The sequence below is a fragment of the Protopterus annectens genome, chromosome 4.part0, assembly GCF_019279795.1.
Source record: "Protopterus annectens isolate FY-2018-M chromosome 4.part0, PAN1.0, whole genome shotgun sequence".
In the NCBI taxonomy this organism is placed as follows: domain Eukaryota; kingdom Metazoa; phylum Chordata; order Ceratodontiformes; family Protopteridae; genus Protopterus; species Protopterus annectens.
Window position 1 is genome coordinate 1774156521 of NC_056733.1, and position 15724 is coordinate 1774172244.

Here is a 15724-nt window from a genome sequence, read left to right on the forward strand (position 1 = left end):
TCAAATTACATATTTTTGTAAAGCTTTTTTTTTTTCGTAAAGCTTTTTTTTTTTTTCATAAAGATCACGGATCTGCTTTTCACATATATTAAATACACTAATAACAGCGTCACTAACAGGAATAAAAAGTACTACTCCTTTTAAGATGACTGCCCACAGAACTACCACTGTTCTTGAATATATTTTTTAAGTTCAAACTCCTTGAAAATAAATTTAAGTCTGTGATTGCATTAATCAAATAATCAGTTCCTGCTGGGACAAATTTAGTTCCACATGATAACAGGGACATCTCTGCTTCGGTTAACTCATATCTGGAGAGGTTAACAACCAAAGAATGAGTCGGAAGGTTCTTCTCAAAAACTTCCTTACCTGAAGTTAATATGGTTGGACTATTTAACAGACTGATTAATAGCCCCTATATATTAACATATTCAGAAAACTTATTAGATGATTAGGGGCATTTACATCAGTAACCATAACTACATCATCATTCACAGGTGGGTCCATAGTCAGGAGACCTCCCATTGGTTCTACACCCTCAGTTATATAACCAAGTTCATTGTTAGGTTGAACTATAACCAAAGGACGATTAGATGTCTCTATAGTAGCGCCCCTTTATTAGAGGCTTACCCCAACTGACTATCGAGCTGACCAGTAGATTGAATAGTTACCAAAAAATTACTTCCACTTTCCATCCACACACCATACATATCAAAATTATCAATACGAGGGCCAATCACCTCATACCTATTATCAGAGACCCTTGCATTCAAGGGGGCTCCTGAAACACCCATACTATTAGCAGATAGACCACAACCCCTCAAGGTACCAACATCCTCTATTTCCCCATAAGGTTGGTCAAGCTGAACTTAGTCAGATTCAGATGTTAAGTAGAAGGACCTTCTGAACATATGTTTCTACAGATACAACCATTTGAAACAAAAGATGAAGCCCCATTCGAATCACAGTCTAAAACATTTTCAGTTGAACAATTCAATGGTTCATTAGGTAGATTACTTTCTATTTGCTGATAATTAGTAAATCGCTCCTTAGTTATTCGATTCTTAGCCACAACGTCAAATTCATTCGAAACCACTGGAGCATAACTAAAAGTTCCCAACAACGCTACACACTTACCACTGTTCGTATTAACATAGAATCCCTCAAAACAGCTATAGCTTCTATTAGTTCATCAAGTTCATGAGATATTCATGAGATATTCCTATCAGATACAGCCATAACAGAAGGGCCTTCTAGTGGCTCCACATAAGCATTTTTAGTACGAATATTTAAATCAAACCTTTCAAGCACATTTATATTCTGCTCTGAATTTAAAACATTTTCAGTCAAAAAAATTCAAAGATACATTACATGAGATGTTTTCTCTCAACAGGTTTGTAATGGTTCATTGGAACTATCAGATGCAGCCATAGCAGAAAAGCCTTCTACAGGCTCTGCATAAACATTTTGATTAGTACAAGTATTTAAAAGTGCCCTTAAAAGCCATCATCTGCAAGCCAGAAGGCTGAATACTCAGAGGTTTGAGAGGCTCAGATGCAAGAAATGACTAAAAAGTTTCTTGAAAGAGGCTATAATATGGAAGAGACAAATAGCTAGGAGGGATGTCCTACAGTTAAGGGACTCAAAAGCTGGACCCTATTTCTCCACTCAGATAAATACTGATCCTGTTCAGTGTGCAACTTCATCACAACCCCTAAGATACCTCATGTGACCTATAGTAGAGCTAGTGAGACAATAGAAGATGTTATTAGGAATAACTGGGACATCCTAAAAGCCATACCAGGCCATGAAAATTGGCTTTCAGATAGACCTACGTTTACTTAATGCAACTGTAGTAACTTAAAGAAATTGTGTTATAAAAAATTTTCTCCAATACTGTTCCCATTTTCAATAAAAAGGGCACTTTTCCCTGCCACAACTGTTCCTGCTGTTAGAGTATAAAACAATCTACTGAATTTATACACCCTGTGAATGGCAGAAAGTTTACTTTTCTTTGTACTGCAACATGTAATTCACCATCTATTATATATCTTGCTACATGTAACAAATGCCTGGGTTTTTATGTTGGAAAATCGGTTAGAAGGCTAAAAGACAGGATAATAGATCAAAGGTCTGAGATTTGTAGAAATATACTAACTCCTTAACTAAACATATTAGTGAAACTGATACTACACACCAGTCAAACTTTAGAGCTATACATGTAATATACCCGAATGCTAGACGTGGGGATCTAATAAACAGTGTAGATATGAAAGAATATGAGTGGATTATTTGACTTGAAGCAGATAAATATCCAGGTCTTAACAAGCAGATTACACTGAAACCAGTTCTGAAATTTAAGCAGCAAAAAGTGAAGTGATTCTACACTAGACATGTCAACTGATGTATATGTCTTACTGCTACTGTGATTTTAAAAGCTTAACTGCTGTTTTCAATTGATATTGCTGATAGGTTGCTGTGTCACGTGATGTGATTGAGTGGTATTTATAAATGCTGTTTTTTATAGCCATTTTATGTAAGACACTGAAGGATAGTTTGTATCTGAAAGCTTTGTCATTTTATTAAAAAAAAATTTTATGGTGTGGAGTACTACTTTTTCTTGCTTGGAGAGAAAACTTAGTCAGGACATACTGCTGTCAATTATGTCTATCCCCATCAGAGTCAGAACAATGTTATGTACCTACCATAACACGTTCCATGTTAGTTGTCTTCATCGCACCTTCTTTCTTGCTGGTTGGGATCGGAGCCGATCCTCGGCTCCGACTCGGCCATCTTCTATAGCTCGAGAGCTGTTTACTGGCTCGAAGCTACCCCTTATCCCATGATGCCTAGCGCTAGCTACCCAGACCTCGTTTGTAATAGCTAAACCCAGACATAGCCAGAGAATCAACCTGTCCAAACAGGATGAGCATACCTGTCATACTCTAAGTCAGTAGAGGAAACAAACCAGAAAACACTCAGCCGGTGAAACCAAAATTCCTCTCGATCCAGTAGGACAGGGGGACGGAGGGTGGGACGCATGAAAGAAGGTGAGATGAAGACAACTAACATGGAACGTTATGGTAGGTACATGACTTCTTTGTTAAGTTGTCTAGCTCGCCTTCGTTCTTGCTGATTGGGACAGCGTCCCTAGCTCCTACAATCCTGGGTGGCTCATTGGAACAGACTCTTCAGAACAGTGGAACCAAAGTCAGCTCTGCTCCTGGAGACCATATCTAGCTTGTAATGAGAAATAAAGGTATGAGGATTTGCCCACATAGCAGCTGCACAGATAGTATCCATGGGCAACCTAGACTGGAAGGCTAGGTGGCCAAAGCCCTAGCAGAATGACCTTTTGGTTGATAGGCAACGCTGTTTCTCAATTGATAAATGAAAGTAAATGAGACAACCACCTGGATAAGGTCACTTTGGAAACTGGAGACCTTGTTTGCCTAGAGCGTAGGAAAGGAACAGTTGGTCCAACTTCTTTATATCCTTAGTCCTATGCAAGTAAAAACACAATAGTCTATGAACGTCCAATTGGTGTAATTTGTATTCTGCCTTGTTGGTGTGGTTAGGGAAAAAACACAGGATGGTCTATAGATTGGTTTAAATTGTTTTCTGAGCAGACTTTCATAAGAAACTAGGGATTAGTCCTTAGAGCAACCCTATCCTTATGAAAAACCAAATATGGAGGACGAACACATAGTGCCTGAAGTTCAGACTCATCTGGCTGAAATAACAGCTACCAGAAAAAGTGTTTTCCAAGATAGAAACTTAATGAAGCAGGATGCTGCAGGTTCAAAGGGGGGCATAATTAAGGAGGTTAGTACCAAATTAAGGTCCCAAGGAGGAGGGGGATCTCTCACTGGAGGTCTAAAGAGAGTAGTCCCTCTTAAAAAGGTTTTACAGTGCTTACGAGACATAATGCTTGAATTAGACAACCCAACATGAAAGTTAGAAACGGCCGCCAATTAAACCCTGATTGTAGCAGAAGCGGACCCAGAATGAAAACGTTGTGCTAGGAACTACAAAATTTCGTGGAGTGGGGTTGAAAAAGGATCTACGTTCCTAGCCTCTGCCAAACAAGAAAAACGTTTCCATTTGCTAGCATAAGTCTTTCTAGTTGTGGACTTGCGAGAGGAGACAATCTCGCGCACGGCCGGGGAAATGCTGGGAAGCCTGGCTAAGGTTGGAAGTGGAGCAACCAAGCTGTGAGCTGGAGTGTTTGGAGGGACTGATGCAGCCCGCCTGATTGATGAATCAAGTAGGTCTGGAATCGGATCCAGAGTCCAGGGCTGATCGAGAAGGTAATGGTGCAGGAACAGAAACCATATCTGTAGAGGCCAGTAGGGGGCAAGGAGGATCATTTTGCAACCCAACAGTATTGCTTTCTGTACGAGTTTCGGTATCAGGGGAAATGGAGGGAAGGCATAAAGAAGTCCCTGAGGCCAATCGTGGACTAGAGCGTCTCTGGGTGTGTGACCTAGAAGCGGAAGAAGGAAGTAGTTGCTGCATTTGCTGTTGAAGGGTGTGGCAAAAAGATCGCAGCAAGGCTATACCCATTTGCGGAAGATCAGATCCGCAACTACCTGATTCAGAGACCACTCGTGAGGCATGAGAATAGCTCTGCTGAGCCTGTCCACTATGACGCTGGAACTCCCAGGGATGTGCATCACAATCAGAAATCGTTGGGAGGAAATCACCCACTGCCGGAGTCTGAATGCTTCTCCACATAGGGGGTAGGACCTGGTTCCGCCCTGCTTGTTGATGTTATCAGACCACTGACATGTTGTCCATTTGGATTGCAATGGTCCCAGAAGGGAGAGAGTCTTGAAGAGCTTGCAATGCTAGGAGCACGGCTCTCATTTCTAGGACATTTATATGCAGGTGGTACACGTGAGACTGCCAAGTGCCTTGGACTGTCCTGCCCTGATAATGCCCCCCCCCACCCTATCAAAGAGGCGTCTGTGTTCACCGTGGCAATCGGAGGGGGCTGAATGAAGGGTCTGCCCTGAGTCACTAGTGGGGAGACCCACCAGGAAAGGTGCCTTTTCCATGCTTCTGTAATCATGATCATGTGAGACATGGGCAGCTGATGGAAAGATCACTGTGTGAAAAGAAGGCACTGAAGGATCCTCATGTGAAAGCGGGCCAGTGGGATTAGAAGAATTGCCACTGCCATGGAAAGTACAGTTGTGTACACCTACCATAAATGTAGATGTTAGAGTGTCTTCACTGTTGCAGTCATAACTGTAGAGTGATCCTGCCGGCAGGCAGCCCAAGGTCGGCCAGAATCCCAAAGTCTGGGTCCGGCGTCGGCTGTACCAGCAAGCACCCTGACATCAGAACGCAGAGGTATAAAGCTGACAGCCAACGCCTTCTTCTCCAGTCTTTCTTGCCCCAGATGTCAGAAGTCCCCCCAAAATAACCAAAAGGTGTCCAAAAAGGAAACACAAATACACCACAAAAGAAGAGGAAGATAAGAGGGGATGGGTGGGAGGGAAACACCGACTGCAACAGTGAAGACACTCTAACATCTACATTTATGGTAGGTGTACACAACTGTACTATGTTCTTCGTGTTTCACTGTTGCAGTCATAACTGTAGGGTGGAATCCCAAAGCTGTGATGAGGGAGGAGGTTATGTAGAAGGGGCAGCCAGAAGACCCTGCAAGAAAGCAGAGGCAAAACCTGCCCTAGACTTAGAATACAAAGGGAGATTATAGTGCTTAGAAAAAGTATGCACTGAACTCCAAGTGGCAGCTTCCAAAATGTCCTTGGTAGGAACTCCTCTGAGAAAAGCTGCTGAAGTGGCAGCTGCCCTAGTAGAATGACTTCTAACAGTACCTGGAATTTGCTTCCCAAAGTGAGAGTAACAAAACCTTATCCCATGAGCAATCCATTTGGAAATAGTTTGTTTAGAGATAGCCTTGCCTAGAGAACTAGAGGCATAAGAGATAAGCAACTGATCAGATTTTCTGAAATCTTTAGTTCTATCCAGGTAAAACCTTAGTTGTCTGTGTACGTCCAATGAATGCAAAATCCTTTCCCCTTTGTTTTGAGGATTTGGAAAGAAAGTAGGAAGGTGAATAGTCTGATTTAAAGCCACTTTAGAAATCACCTTAGGCATAAATGTAGGATTGGTCCTCAAGGCAACTCTGTCTTGGTGGAAAATAAGGTATGGTTCCGCAGCCATGAGAGCTTGCAACTCTGAAACCCTTCTGGCAGAAGTCAAAGCTAATAAAATAGCTGTCTTCCAGGATAAGAACTTGATATCCGAAGCAGCCGCAGGCTCAAAGGGGGATAAAGTTAGTTTTTCCAAAACATAATTAAGATCCCAAGCAGGAACAGGAGGAGTTCTGGGAGGTCTTAAATTCTTAGCCCCTCTGAAGAATTGTCTCACCAGCTGGTGAGAGAAAATGGGGGGGATCAGTGTTGTAATGAGCCGAGATAGCAGAAGCATGGATTTTAATGGAAGAAAAGGAGAGGCCTTTAAGCAAATGGTCTGAGAGGTAAAGTAAAATGGAAGAAATGTCAGGCAAAAGAGGATTAGAACCTCAGTCCCGCATCCAAATACAAAATCTTTTCCATTTAGAAGCATAGGATTTTCTAGTGCTAGGGCGCCTAGCTTCTAAGAGAACATCCAAAACTTGTTTGGGAAAAACAGAAGGAATCAAAGACCCTTGTAGAGCCAAGCTGCCAGGCAAAGAGTCTTGATTTGAGAGTGTAGCATCTGACCCTGATGCTGGGACAGAAGAGAAGGAAACAGAGGCAGAATCCATGGAGGTTCCAAGAACAGGTGTCTTAAAGTTGGATACCAAAACTGCAGAGGCCAATTTGGAGCTATCAAAATGAAAATCTTGGGTTTGTCCTGTTTTATTTTCAGTAACACCCGAGGCAGAAGAGGAAGAGGAGGGAAGGCATATCCCGAAAGATTCCTCCAGCTGAAAGACAGGGCATCCACTTTCCAAGCTGCTTTGTGGAAGGACCTGGTGCAAGAGAGAGGCAGCTGATGATTGAGATGAGATGCAAACAGATCTATCTGAGGGAATACCCAAACTGCTGTAATCCTGCTGAATACGTTGGGGTCCAGCATCCATTCGTGGGGATCCAAAAAGATTTCTGCTTAGGCTGTCTGCTAAGAGATTCTGTTTTCCTGGAATGAATTGAGCTTGAAGATGCAGATTCAGAATTAGAGCTGTGTCCCATAAACTCATGGCTAGTCTGCAAAGGGGGTAGGAGTGAGAGCCCTCCTGCTTGTTTATGTACCACATGACTGTGGTATTGTCTGTGTGAATAAGAAGATGGCCTGGTTGCAAAAGACTCTGGAAGGCTAGAAGAGCATTTTGGACTGCCAACATTTCCTTCAAGTTGATGTGCCAGGTAAGATGCTTCTTTGTCCAGTAGCCCTGCTGGCAATTGTTTAGGTAATGAGCTCTCCAAGCATAATCCGAGGCGTCTGTGGTTATGATCTGAGCAGGATGAGGTAGACGAAAGGGATTCCCTTCGTTTAAAGCACAAGCCCTGGACCACCAAAGGAACTCCTTTTGGAGGCAGGGAATCAGAGGTATCAGTTTCCAGGCTGTGGTAATGCAGAGACCATACACTCTTTAGGTACCATTGAAGTTTTCTCATATGAAGCCTTGCATTTGGAATCAACAGGATGCAAGAAGCCATGTAGCCCAAAGCCTGCAGGAATTTCCTTGCAGTGAGCTGAGTTAAAGTAGCCAAGGTCTTGAAAATTGATGCCAGCTGTACTTGTTTTTCTGGAGTAAGGAAGGCCCTTTGTAAGCTTGTGTTTAGAAGAGCTCCCAAAAAGATCATTTGTTGAGAGGGGATCAAATTGACTTTTTTGTGTTCACTGAGAATCCCAGTAATTGGAGAAGACGCTGAACAAACTGCAGATGTTGAAGTAAAAGATCCTTGCTGTCCGCCTGAATAAGGCAGTCGTCCAGGTAGGGGTAAATTTGAATTCCTTGGAGTCTGCAATAAGCTACTACTGGAGCCAGACACTTGGTAAAGACTCTGGGCGCAGTAGATAAGCCAAAGGGCAGTACAGAGAATTGAAAGTGTCTCGAACCTGCCTTGAATCTGAGGTATTTTCTGCGTTCCTGTCTGATGGGAATGTGTAAATAGGCTTCCTTCAAGTCCAATGTCACCATCCAAGCATCCTGGGAGAGCATGGGAAGAAGTTGTTTCAGAGTAAGCATCTTGAATTTTGGAATCTCCAGAAAGGTATTTAACACTGAGAGGTCCAGAATAGGTCTCCATGAGTTTTGTTTCCTTGGGACCAGAAACAGTCTGGAGTAAAAACCTTTTCCCATCTCTGGAAGTGGAACAGGTTCTATGGCTTTCATGGCCAATAAGGCGTCCACTTGATTTAAGGCCTCTGACCATTGATGTTTTGGCAGATCCGGCCAGCCCGAAGACCTTGGCAGAGTATGAAAGTGGAATTTGTAGCCTCTTAAAATCACGTCTAAAACCCATTTGTCCTGGGTAATAAGAGTCCAATTTTGGTAGAAAAGAGAAAGTTTTCCTCCGAGAGGGGCTTCCAGGCAAGGAGGACCTGTAGCCCAACGGAGAGAGTCATTGGGTCTGTTTCTTTTGTGATTGAGGTCTGTCTTCTCCCCTTCTAGGTGAAGAAGCAGTCCATTGTCTGGACCTGTAAGAGGCCTGAGCCTGCCCCTGACCTCTGGAGCGTCTATATCTTCCCCTCTGAGGCCTGTCAGACATGGGAAAAGACCAATTTTTGGAGGGCCAATTTCTAGAAAATCTAGGAGGCTGAGCTTGTAAAAAATCTTTAACAGTCTGCATAGATTTTGCTTTTTCTTCCATCTTTTTAATAACCTCCTCAGCCTTGGATCCAAATAAAACATCATGCTGAACAGGGGCATCTAACAGCTTAGCCTTAACCTGTTCTGGTAAATTCTGCTCACGAAGCCAAGCATGTCTCCTGATAACAGTACCAGAGGCAGCGGCCCTGCAAGAAGCTTCTAAAGCATCAAAACCACAATGTAAACTATGTTTGCTAACTTGTTCAGTTGCATGCAATACATCCTGTAAACTCCTTGTCCTCTGCACATGCAGGAAAGGTAGAGAGCTTTTGCTTTAGAACAGGCAAAAGAAATTGCTGATACTTGAACATGTGAAACTGGCAATTTAAAGCTCTAATAGAAAGGGTAGCAGAAGTGTAAACCTTCTTGCCCCACCTGTCCGAGGCACGAGAATCCTTTTCAGAGGGGATAGGATTTTTAGATGAAGCGGCCTTAGCAGCCCTAGAACCCTGAGAAATGGTTTCAGGATCAGCAGAAGGGTTCTTAAATAAGAATTGATGGGAGTCAGGGACTCTGTAAAATCTATCAGGCTTAGAAGGAGCAGGCGGCAAGGAATCAGGATTTAGGTTAGCTTCAGAAAATCCACAATATCAAGTACAGGAGGAATAGCCAAAGGTCTGTGTTGAGGGAGAAGGAGAAATTCCCTAAGTCTCTTCTTGGAAGCAGAGTAATCCTGACCTTCCCAATGAAAATGCTCCCTCATCTCATGTAAGGTTTCCCCAAAAGAGAAATCTTCAGGGGGAGAAGCAGAGGGAATAGAGTCCTCTGCATCAGAATCCTCATAAGGAGGAAAGGAATAATCCTGGTCAGAGGAAGAGACAGAAGCCTGATCAGAAGAATCATAAGGAATATCCTGTCTAGGCCTTTTTTCTGGAGGAGGGTGAGAACCCCTAATCACTAAGTAAATCTTCAGCCATCCGAAGTAATTGCTTCTGGGACTTGGGAGCTGTATCCGAGGAAGCTTGTGAAGAAACCCTTGGTTTAACAGGAGTCTTTGACTTTGTCTTTGTGGAAATAGTGATATTAGAAGGCCTGAAAACCCCCTCAGAAGCCGGTACCTGCACAGCAGTTACGGACCCATCTGAAGGAGCGACGTCCGAAGGTCCTGCAGCAGTTAAAATACTAGGCCTAGAAGGCTCCCCATGGGAGTCCGTGTCGGCCATCGGTTCCGAAGTGGCGGACGACAGGGGCTGCAAAAGCACCTCATTGACGACTGCCGAACCCGAAGCTGGCTCCGGCTGCAAAATATCATGTTTGGACCTCGGAGGCCTATCCTTGTCTTTGCGTTTCTTTTGAATTCCGGTTGTCGGTAAAGTATCCGACGACATCCTACAATTGAATCGTCTACCAAAAAAATTCAAGGCCGAATTGTACCTACGCTTGATAGTGCGAGAATTAAACCTGGCACAGAACCGACAGCAAGAAACATCGAGGGCCTAAGCAAGGTAGACAGTAAGAGTGGAAATCTTTATGAGGTATTTGTTTCCCACACGATATACAATTAACTTTTTCTGACATCGGAGGAGCAAGAAAAAAGTTTCCCCAACGGGGTACTTAGCTTGAGAAGAGAAGTAGAAAACTTCTGACAGACGATAATCAAAGCACGTTGTCTGAAAATGCCAACCAACGACTTGCGAGCTGCCTTCCACCGCACGGCAAGAAAGACTGGAGAAGATGGCGTCGGCTGTCAGCTTTATACCTCTGCGTACTGACGTCAGGGTGCTTGCTGGTACAGCCGACGCCGGACCCAGACTTTGGGATTCTGGCCGACCTCGGGCTGCCTGCCGGCAGGATCACCCTACAGTTATGACTGCAACAGTGAAACACGAGGAACATCCCAGAGTTTGAAGGATGAACCTGACTTGGATCCTTTTGCTCTGCATTGGAATTTGTACTTGGTGGTGAATTGTAGACACCCTTTCTGGCGGTAGCCTTGCGGACATGTTCCTAGTGTTCAAGTCTACTCCTATATAGGTGATATATTGACAGGGCAACAAGGCAGATTTTTCAAAGTTTATTGCAATGCCTAGCTGTGAGCAGATTGTGATAGTGTAGTCCCTGGCTTGCAGAAGTTGATGCCTGGTAGTAGCAGTGAGGAGCCAGTCTAGATAAGGTAACACCTGGAATCCTCGACATCTCAGGTGAGCCGTGACCACTGCCATACATTTGGTGAACACCCTGGGGGCTGTGGTGAGACCAAACGGCACAGCTCTGAACTGGTAATGACTGGCTCCCAGCCGGAAGCAAAGGAATCTCCTGGAGTGCCTGTCCATTTTGATGTGGTAGTACGCATCCTGAAGATCTATAGAGCACATCCAATTGTCCTGACTCAGAAAGGGTAGAATGGACTGTAGCGTGACCATCCGAAACTTTGTCCTTTGAACAGTCTTGTTTAGTCTGCTGAGATCCAGAATCTGTCTCCAGTCCCCTGGCTTTTTTGGTACCAAAAAGAACCTTGAGTAAGTTCCAGATCCAAGTAGGTCTGCCGGGACTTCCTGGATGACTCTTTCTAGCAGTCCTGAAACTTCTACGACTGCTTGGTCCCTCAGATTGGGTGGAACATCTGGAAGGATTAGCTCGATGGTAAGGCGGTTGAGAGAAGGGAATTTTGTAACCTCCAGATATAATTGACCATACCCATTTGTCTTGCATTAAATTTTGCCAGGCTTCTGGGTACAGTGAAAGTCTTCCCTCGACTGCCTCCAGAGCCGGGCAACCCTTCAGGGATGCTGTAAGGGCTTTTCAGAGAAGGATTCTCTGTTGCCCTGGTTCTGCGGACCCCCTCTACCACGAGGGTGACATCTACTGTTGTTTCCCCCTCTGCCCCTGGAGGAAATATCCCTAGGTGCGTCAGGTGAGGCTCCCTGAGACCACTCTTCTGACCTTTGGGGTATGGTCTGGAAGGAGTGGAAAACTGACTCCCACAGCAGAGAGTCTTGCCTTCTTGCTCACACCTAGTCAAAGTGTCTCATCTGTGGTCCAAAAAGAAAGGAACCATCAAAGGGGGTGTTGGTGAATGACGCTCTAAAGGGCTCCGCAAAGTTACACAGCTGCATCCATGCATGTCTCCTAAGGGCCACACCCGTAACAGCAGCTCTACTCGCACCATCAGCTGCATAGGAAATGAGCCTCATGGAGGAGTTGACTACAGAATTAAGGGTCGCCAGCTGGAAAGCCACTTTAGCTTGAGCCCCCTCAGCTGATGGATCTTGAAGGGCATCTCCGAGCTCTTTAGGGAGATCCCTCTGAAGCCGGGTAAAATGGCATAAGTAGTTCAGTGACCTCATAGAAAAGGTCGCTGAAGCAAACATTCGCTTCCCGTATCTGTCCATGGTCCTAGACTCCTTGTTAGGAGGATGGACAGTCGAAGAGGTTTCCACTAACTCTTTTCTGGTGGCTGCTGCTACCACCATGACATCAACAGGAACACCTTTGGTAAGGAACTGCTTATCATGGGGTGCTGTGATGAACTTGCCAGGTCTCCTCGGAGTTGGTTCCACTGTATCCGGGGCTGAACACGCCTTTCGTGCCACCACAGACATAAGTGGATCGAAAGGTGGAGAAACCCAGGAGGTGGAAGATCGGGAACCGAACGCATCCAGGAATACAGACATCCTCGGTAGGGGCTAGGGGATTCCAGTTCGCCCTCTGCTTAAGCATTTCAAGGATGTCCAAAAAGGAAACCTCTTCAGAGGGGGATCTCTGGGACCCTTCTGAATCATCTAAGTCTGTATCAGAAGTGACAGACTCAGGGGAGTCAATGTGCTTCCTCTTGCACTTCTTACAATGGGGCTCCTCTGAATGATCAGGGGAGGCCTCAGAAGAGGAGAAAACACCCAATGGGGTGCCCTAGAGCGCTGGTTCCCGACACTTGGGGTCTGGAGGAGGAGCAGAGGTTGGCACATGCACTACAGGGGACGGAGCCGATGGGGCCGATAGTGGAGCTGACTCAGTGGCCAGCACACTCTTCATGACATTGAATTCCTTGCCACAATGCAGAGAAAGCTTCGGTTCTGAGGAAATCTGAATCTTTCTCCGCACTGAGGGAGACTGCTCAGAGACCAATGTAGGAGCAGAGCTCACCTGCGCCGAAGCTCCGAGAGGGAGAACGGGGTCAGACAAGAGTCCAATGCCACTCACCCCCTTGGAGCAGACGAGGGAGCCCTGGTGCCCAGATCCCTCGACGGATGGCACCATCGAGGGAATCGGAGCAGACGATGGAACCGAAGTAGATAAAGTTATCGGAGCAAACTGTTCCACTACTCGAACCCCAATGAACTCCGGCTCCGAGCTCAATGGAGTCGGAGGAGGAACATCAATAGAAGTGGACAGAGCAGACACCTGTTGAGGAGGGCTAGACAACATCTTGGCAAGTGCCTGCGACTTTAGCAACCTACTGACCACTCTCTCCACGTCGTGATCCGAGAGCCTAGAGGATCAAGATGAGTGAGGAGATCTGTGATTGCGCTCGCTTTGCAGCAGGGGAGACAGAGGAGCCGAATATATCGATTCCAGAGAAGGGGACCTCAGCCTCTTGTGGTTCTGTGAAGGCTCCAAAGATTCTGATGGAGCCGACGGGGAGATAGTTTTATCGGTTCCAGCCGGAACTGAAGCAGCAGGTAGAGTATGAACCAAAGACTGCTCCGAACTTGGAGCTGACAATTTGGTAGTTTTAGGGGATTTCACAGGCTGAGTCTTGGCAGGTGAATCCTGGGGCTTTAAAAGGCCCCTAAGAATAAGCTTATTCTTATGCTCCTGCAGAACTCTTGGACTAAATGTATGGCAGGTATAACAAGAGTCCTGCAGGTGCACAGTGCCTAACCAATAGACGCAAGAAGTGTGCCCATCTGTCAGAGACATTTTCTGACAGCATGAGTCGCACTTCTTGAACCAAGACAGCTTGGATTCTTTGGACATCCTGTAACAAAAAATACAATAGCTAACCACTCAAAATACAGTCTACAGAAAAAGACACTGTACACTACAGACTAAAGCTAAAGATTTTTTTTTTTTTTTTATAGGAAAGCCTCTAACTCAAACGGCTAGCCTATAAAGAAGGTAGAAGGAAAGCCTCTAACTTAAACGGCTAAAATGACAGGAAAGGAATAAGGAGGGGGGAGGGGGAGAACTCTCTAAATTAAACGAGTTCTAAAGGGAAGGGAAGGAAGCTACAAATACACACTTAGCTAACACAACAAATATAAGACTACCCCTAGGAAAAAGACTATTTCTAATAAAAAAGTTCTATAAAGAAACGTTATACAAGCCTGAGCCAGAAAAACGAAACCTCGCAGCTGAAGCGGCAAACGAGATCTGGGTAGCTAGCGCTAGGCATAATGGGATAAGGGGTAGCCCCGAGCCAGTAAACGGCTCTCGAGCTATAGAAGATGGCAGAGTCGGAGCCAAGGATCGGCTCTGATCCCAACTAGCAAGAACAAAGGCGAGATAGACAACTTAACATCAAATATTCAGGGATATTAGTATGTCACAAATCAAAAATACTTTCAATTCTGTAAGGTAAGACAGCAGTGTGAAAATAACTCCAAGTCTCAGACATGCATAAGTTACAATTGCACAAAATCCACAAGCTGCAGACCTTTCAGAATGTCCTTAATACATGCCATCTTGGAATCTTAAGATGCATACTTAAAATAGTCTCTCTTACAAAGTGGCTAGTTTTATCCAGAACTGCCATCAAGTGTTAACTGCAAATGTTATATGACCACAACCTGAAACCATTAATTTTCTTACCTGTGTAGTCTTGTGTGCAATTTCTCCTGGGGTTGGCCAGTTGGTAGCATCACCAAAATCTCCAACCTGGGTGCATAACGGGGAAAAAAACATTTGTTACAGGTTTACTAATGCTTGCTGAACAATTACATACATCTGATAACAGTAAACACTTGCTTAAAGAAGCAAATAATTTGTGTAATATAGTATTATGTACTATCCACCTAAGAAATGTCCTTTCTGGGCCACAATCTCCATGGAATGAGTATACTAACATTGGCCAAACAGCCATATCATCATGGCACAAACGCCTAAAACTTTTATCAATCAAAACTGGTTGAAAGACATCAAAAACTAGGTAAACAATTTTTTGCAAAGGGGACAAGCTACCTCTCCACATAGGGAACTGTGTGTGTCCCCACAACCCTGATTTTACACACACATACATAGATTTAAAATGCGACATAATATACATATATATATATATATATATATATATATATATATATATACACACACACACACACACAGATACTATACATATTATGTAGGCATATACATATGCGCACACATTTTACACATTAAATATGCGTGTAATAAAAGTGTGTTTGTAAACTCCAGAAAAATCACAACAGTAAGGAAAAGGAGAAACTTCCTTACTCCACTGTTCAACAATGTTGAACATGGATTCACACAGCAGCACAGCACAAGGCAGCACACAATTTATCAGTTGAATGGGATTAGACTAAAACCACCAGTGGATTCCCTTTTTTGATAAGCAGCTAGCTCAACTAAATGAAGTAAACTCTCAGAAAGGAAAGTTGTGCAAAATCTTACCATAATCATAGATGTCCTTCTCTTCACTGCTGCAGTATTCATTTGAGATAGTACAGTAAAGCTTCCAGAGGAGGTAAGAGACCAGAAGACTAGGGCTTCTCAGGCTTCCTCCCAACAAAAACAGGCCTTTCCTGACACAGTAGGGAGTTTGTGACTACCCTGCAAATGTCCTAGCTCTTCCTCTCTCCCTCCACCTCCCAAATGCTCTCAGGACCTGGGAAAGTACTACCCAAGACAACTGGGTCCTCTTCATAATCAAAAAAGTATGGTTTATGTGGCATACCTCTCAACTGCACAGACTTTCGCAGAATGTCCAGATTT

At 44.3% G+C, this 15724-nt stretch overlaps 1 protein-coding gene across 1 annotated transcript in view; it reads right to left on the reverse strand.

The window, feature by feature from the left end:
• LARP1 (La ribonucleoprotein 1, translational regulator) overlaps positions 1-15724 on the reverse strand; it is a 3464554-nt gene that overhangs the window by 2985471 nt on the left and 463359 nt on the right. The window contains exon 3 of the mRNA XM_044069481.1: positions 14588-14653. Within this exon, the coding sequence (XP_043925416.1) occupies positions 14588-14653 (66 nt within the window). The remainder of the gene's footprint in view (positions 1-14587; positions 14654-15724) is intronic.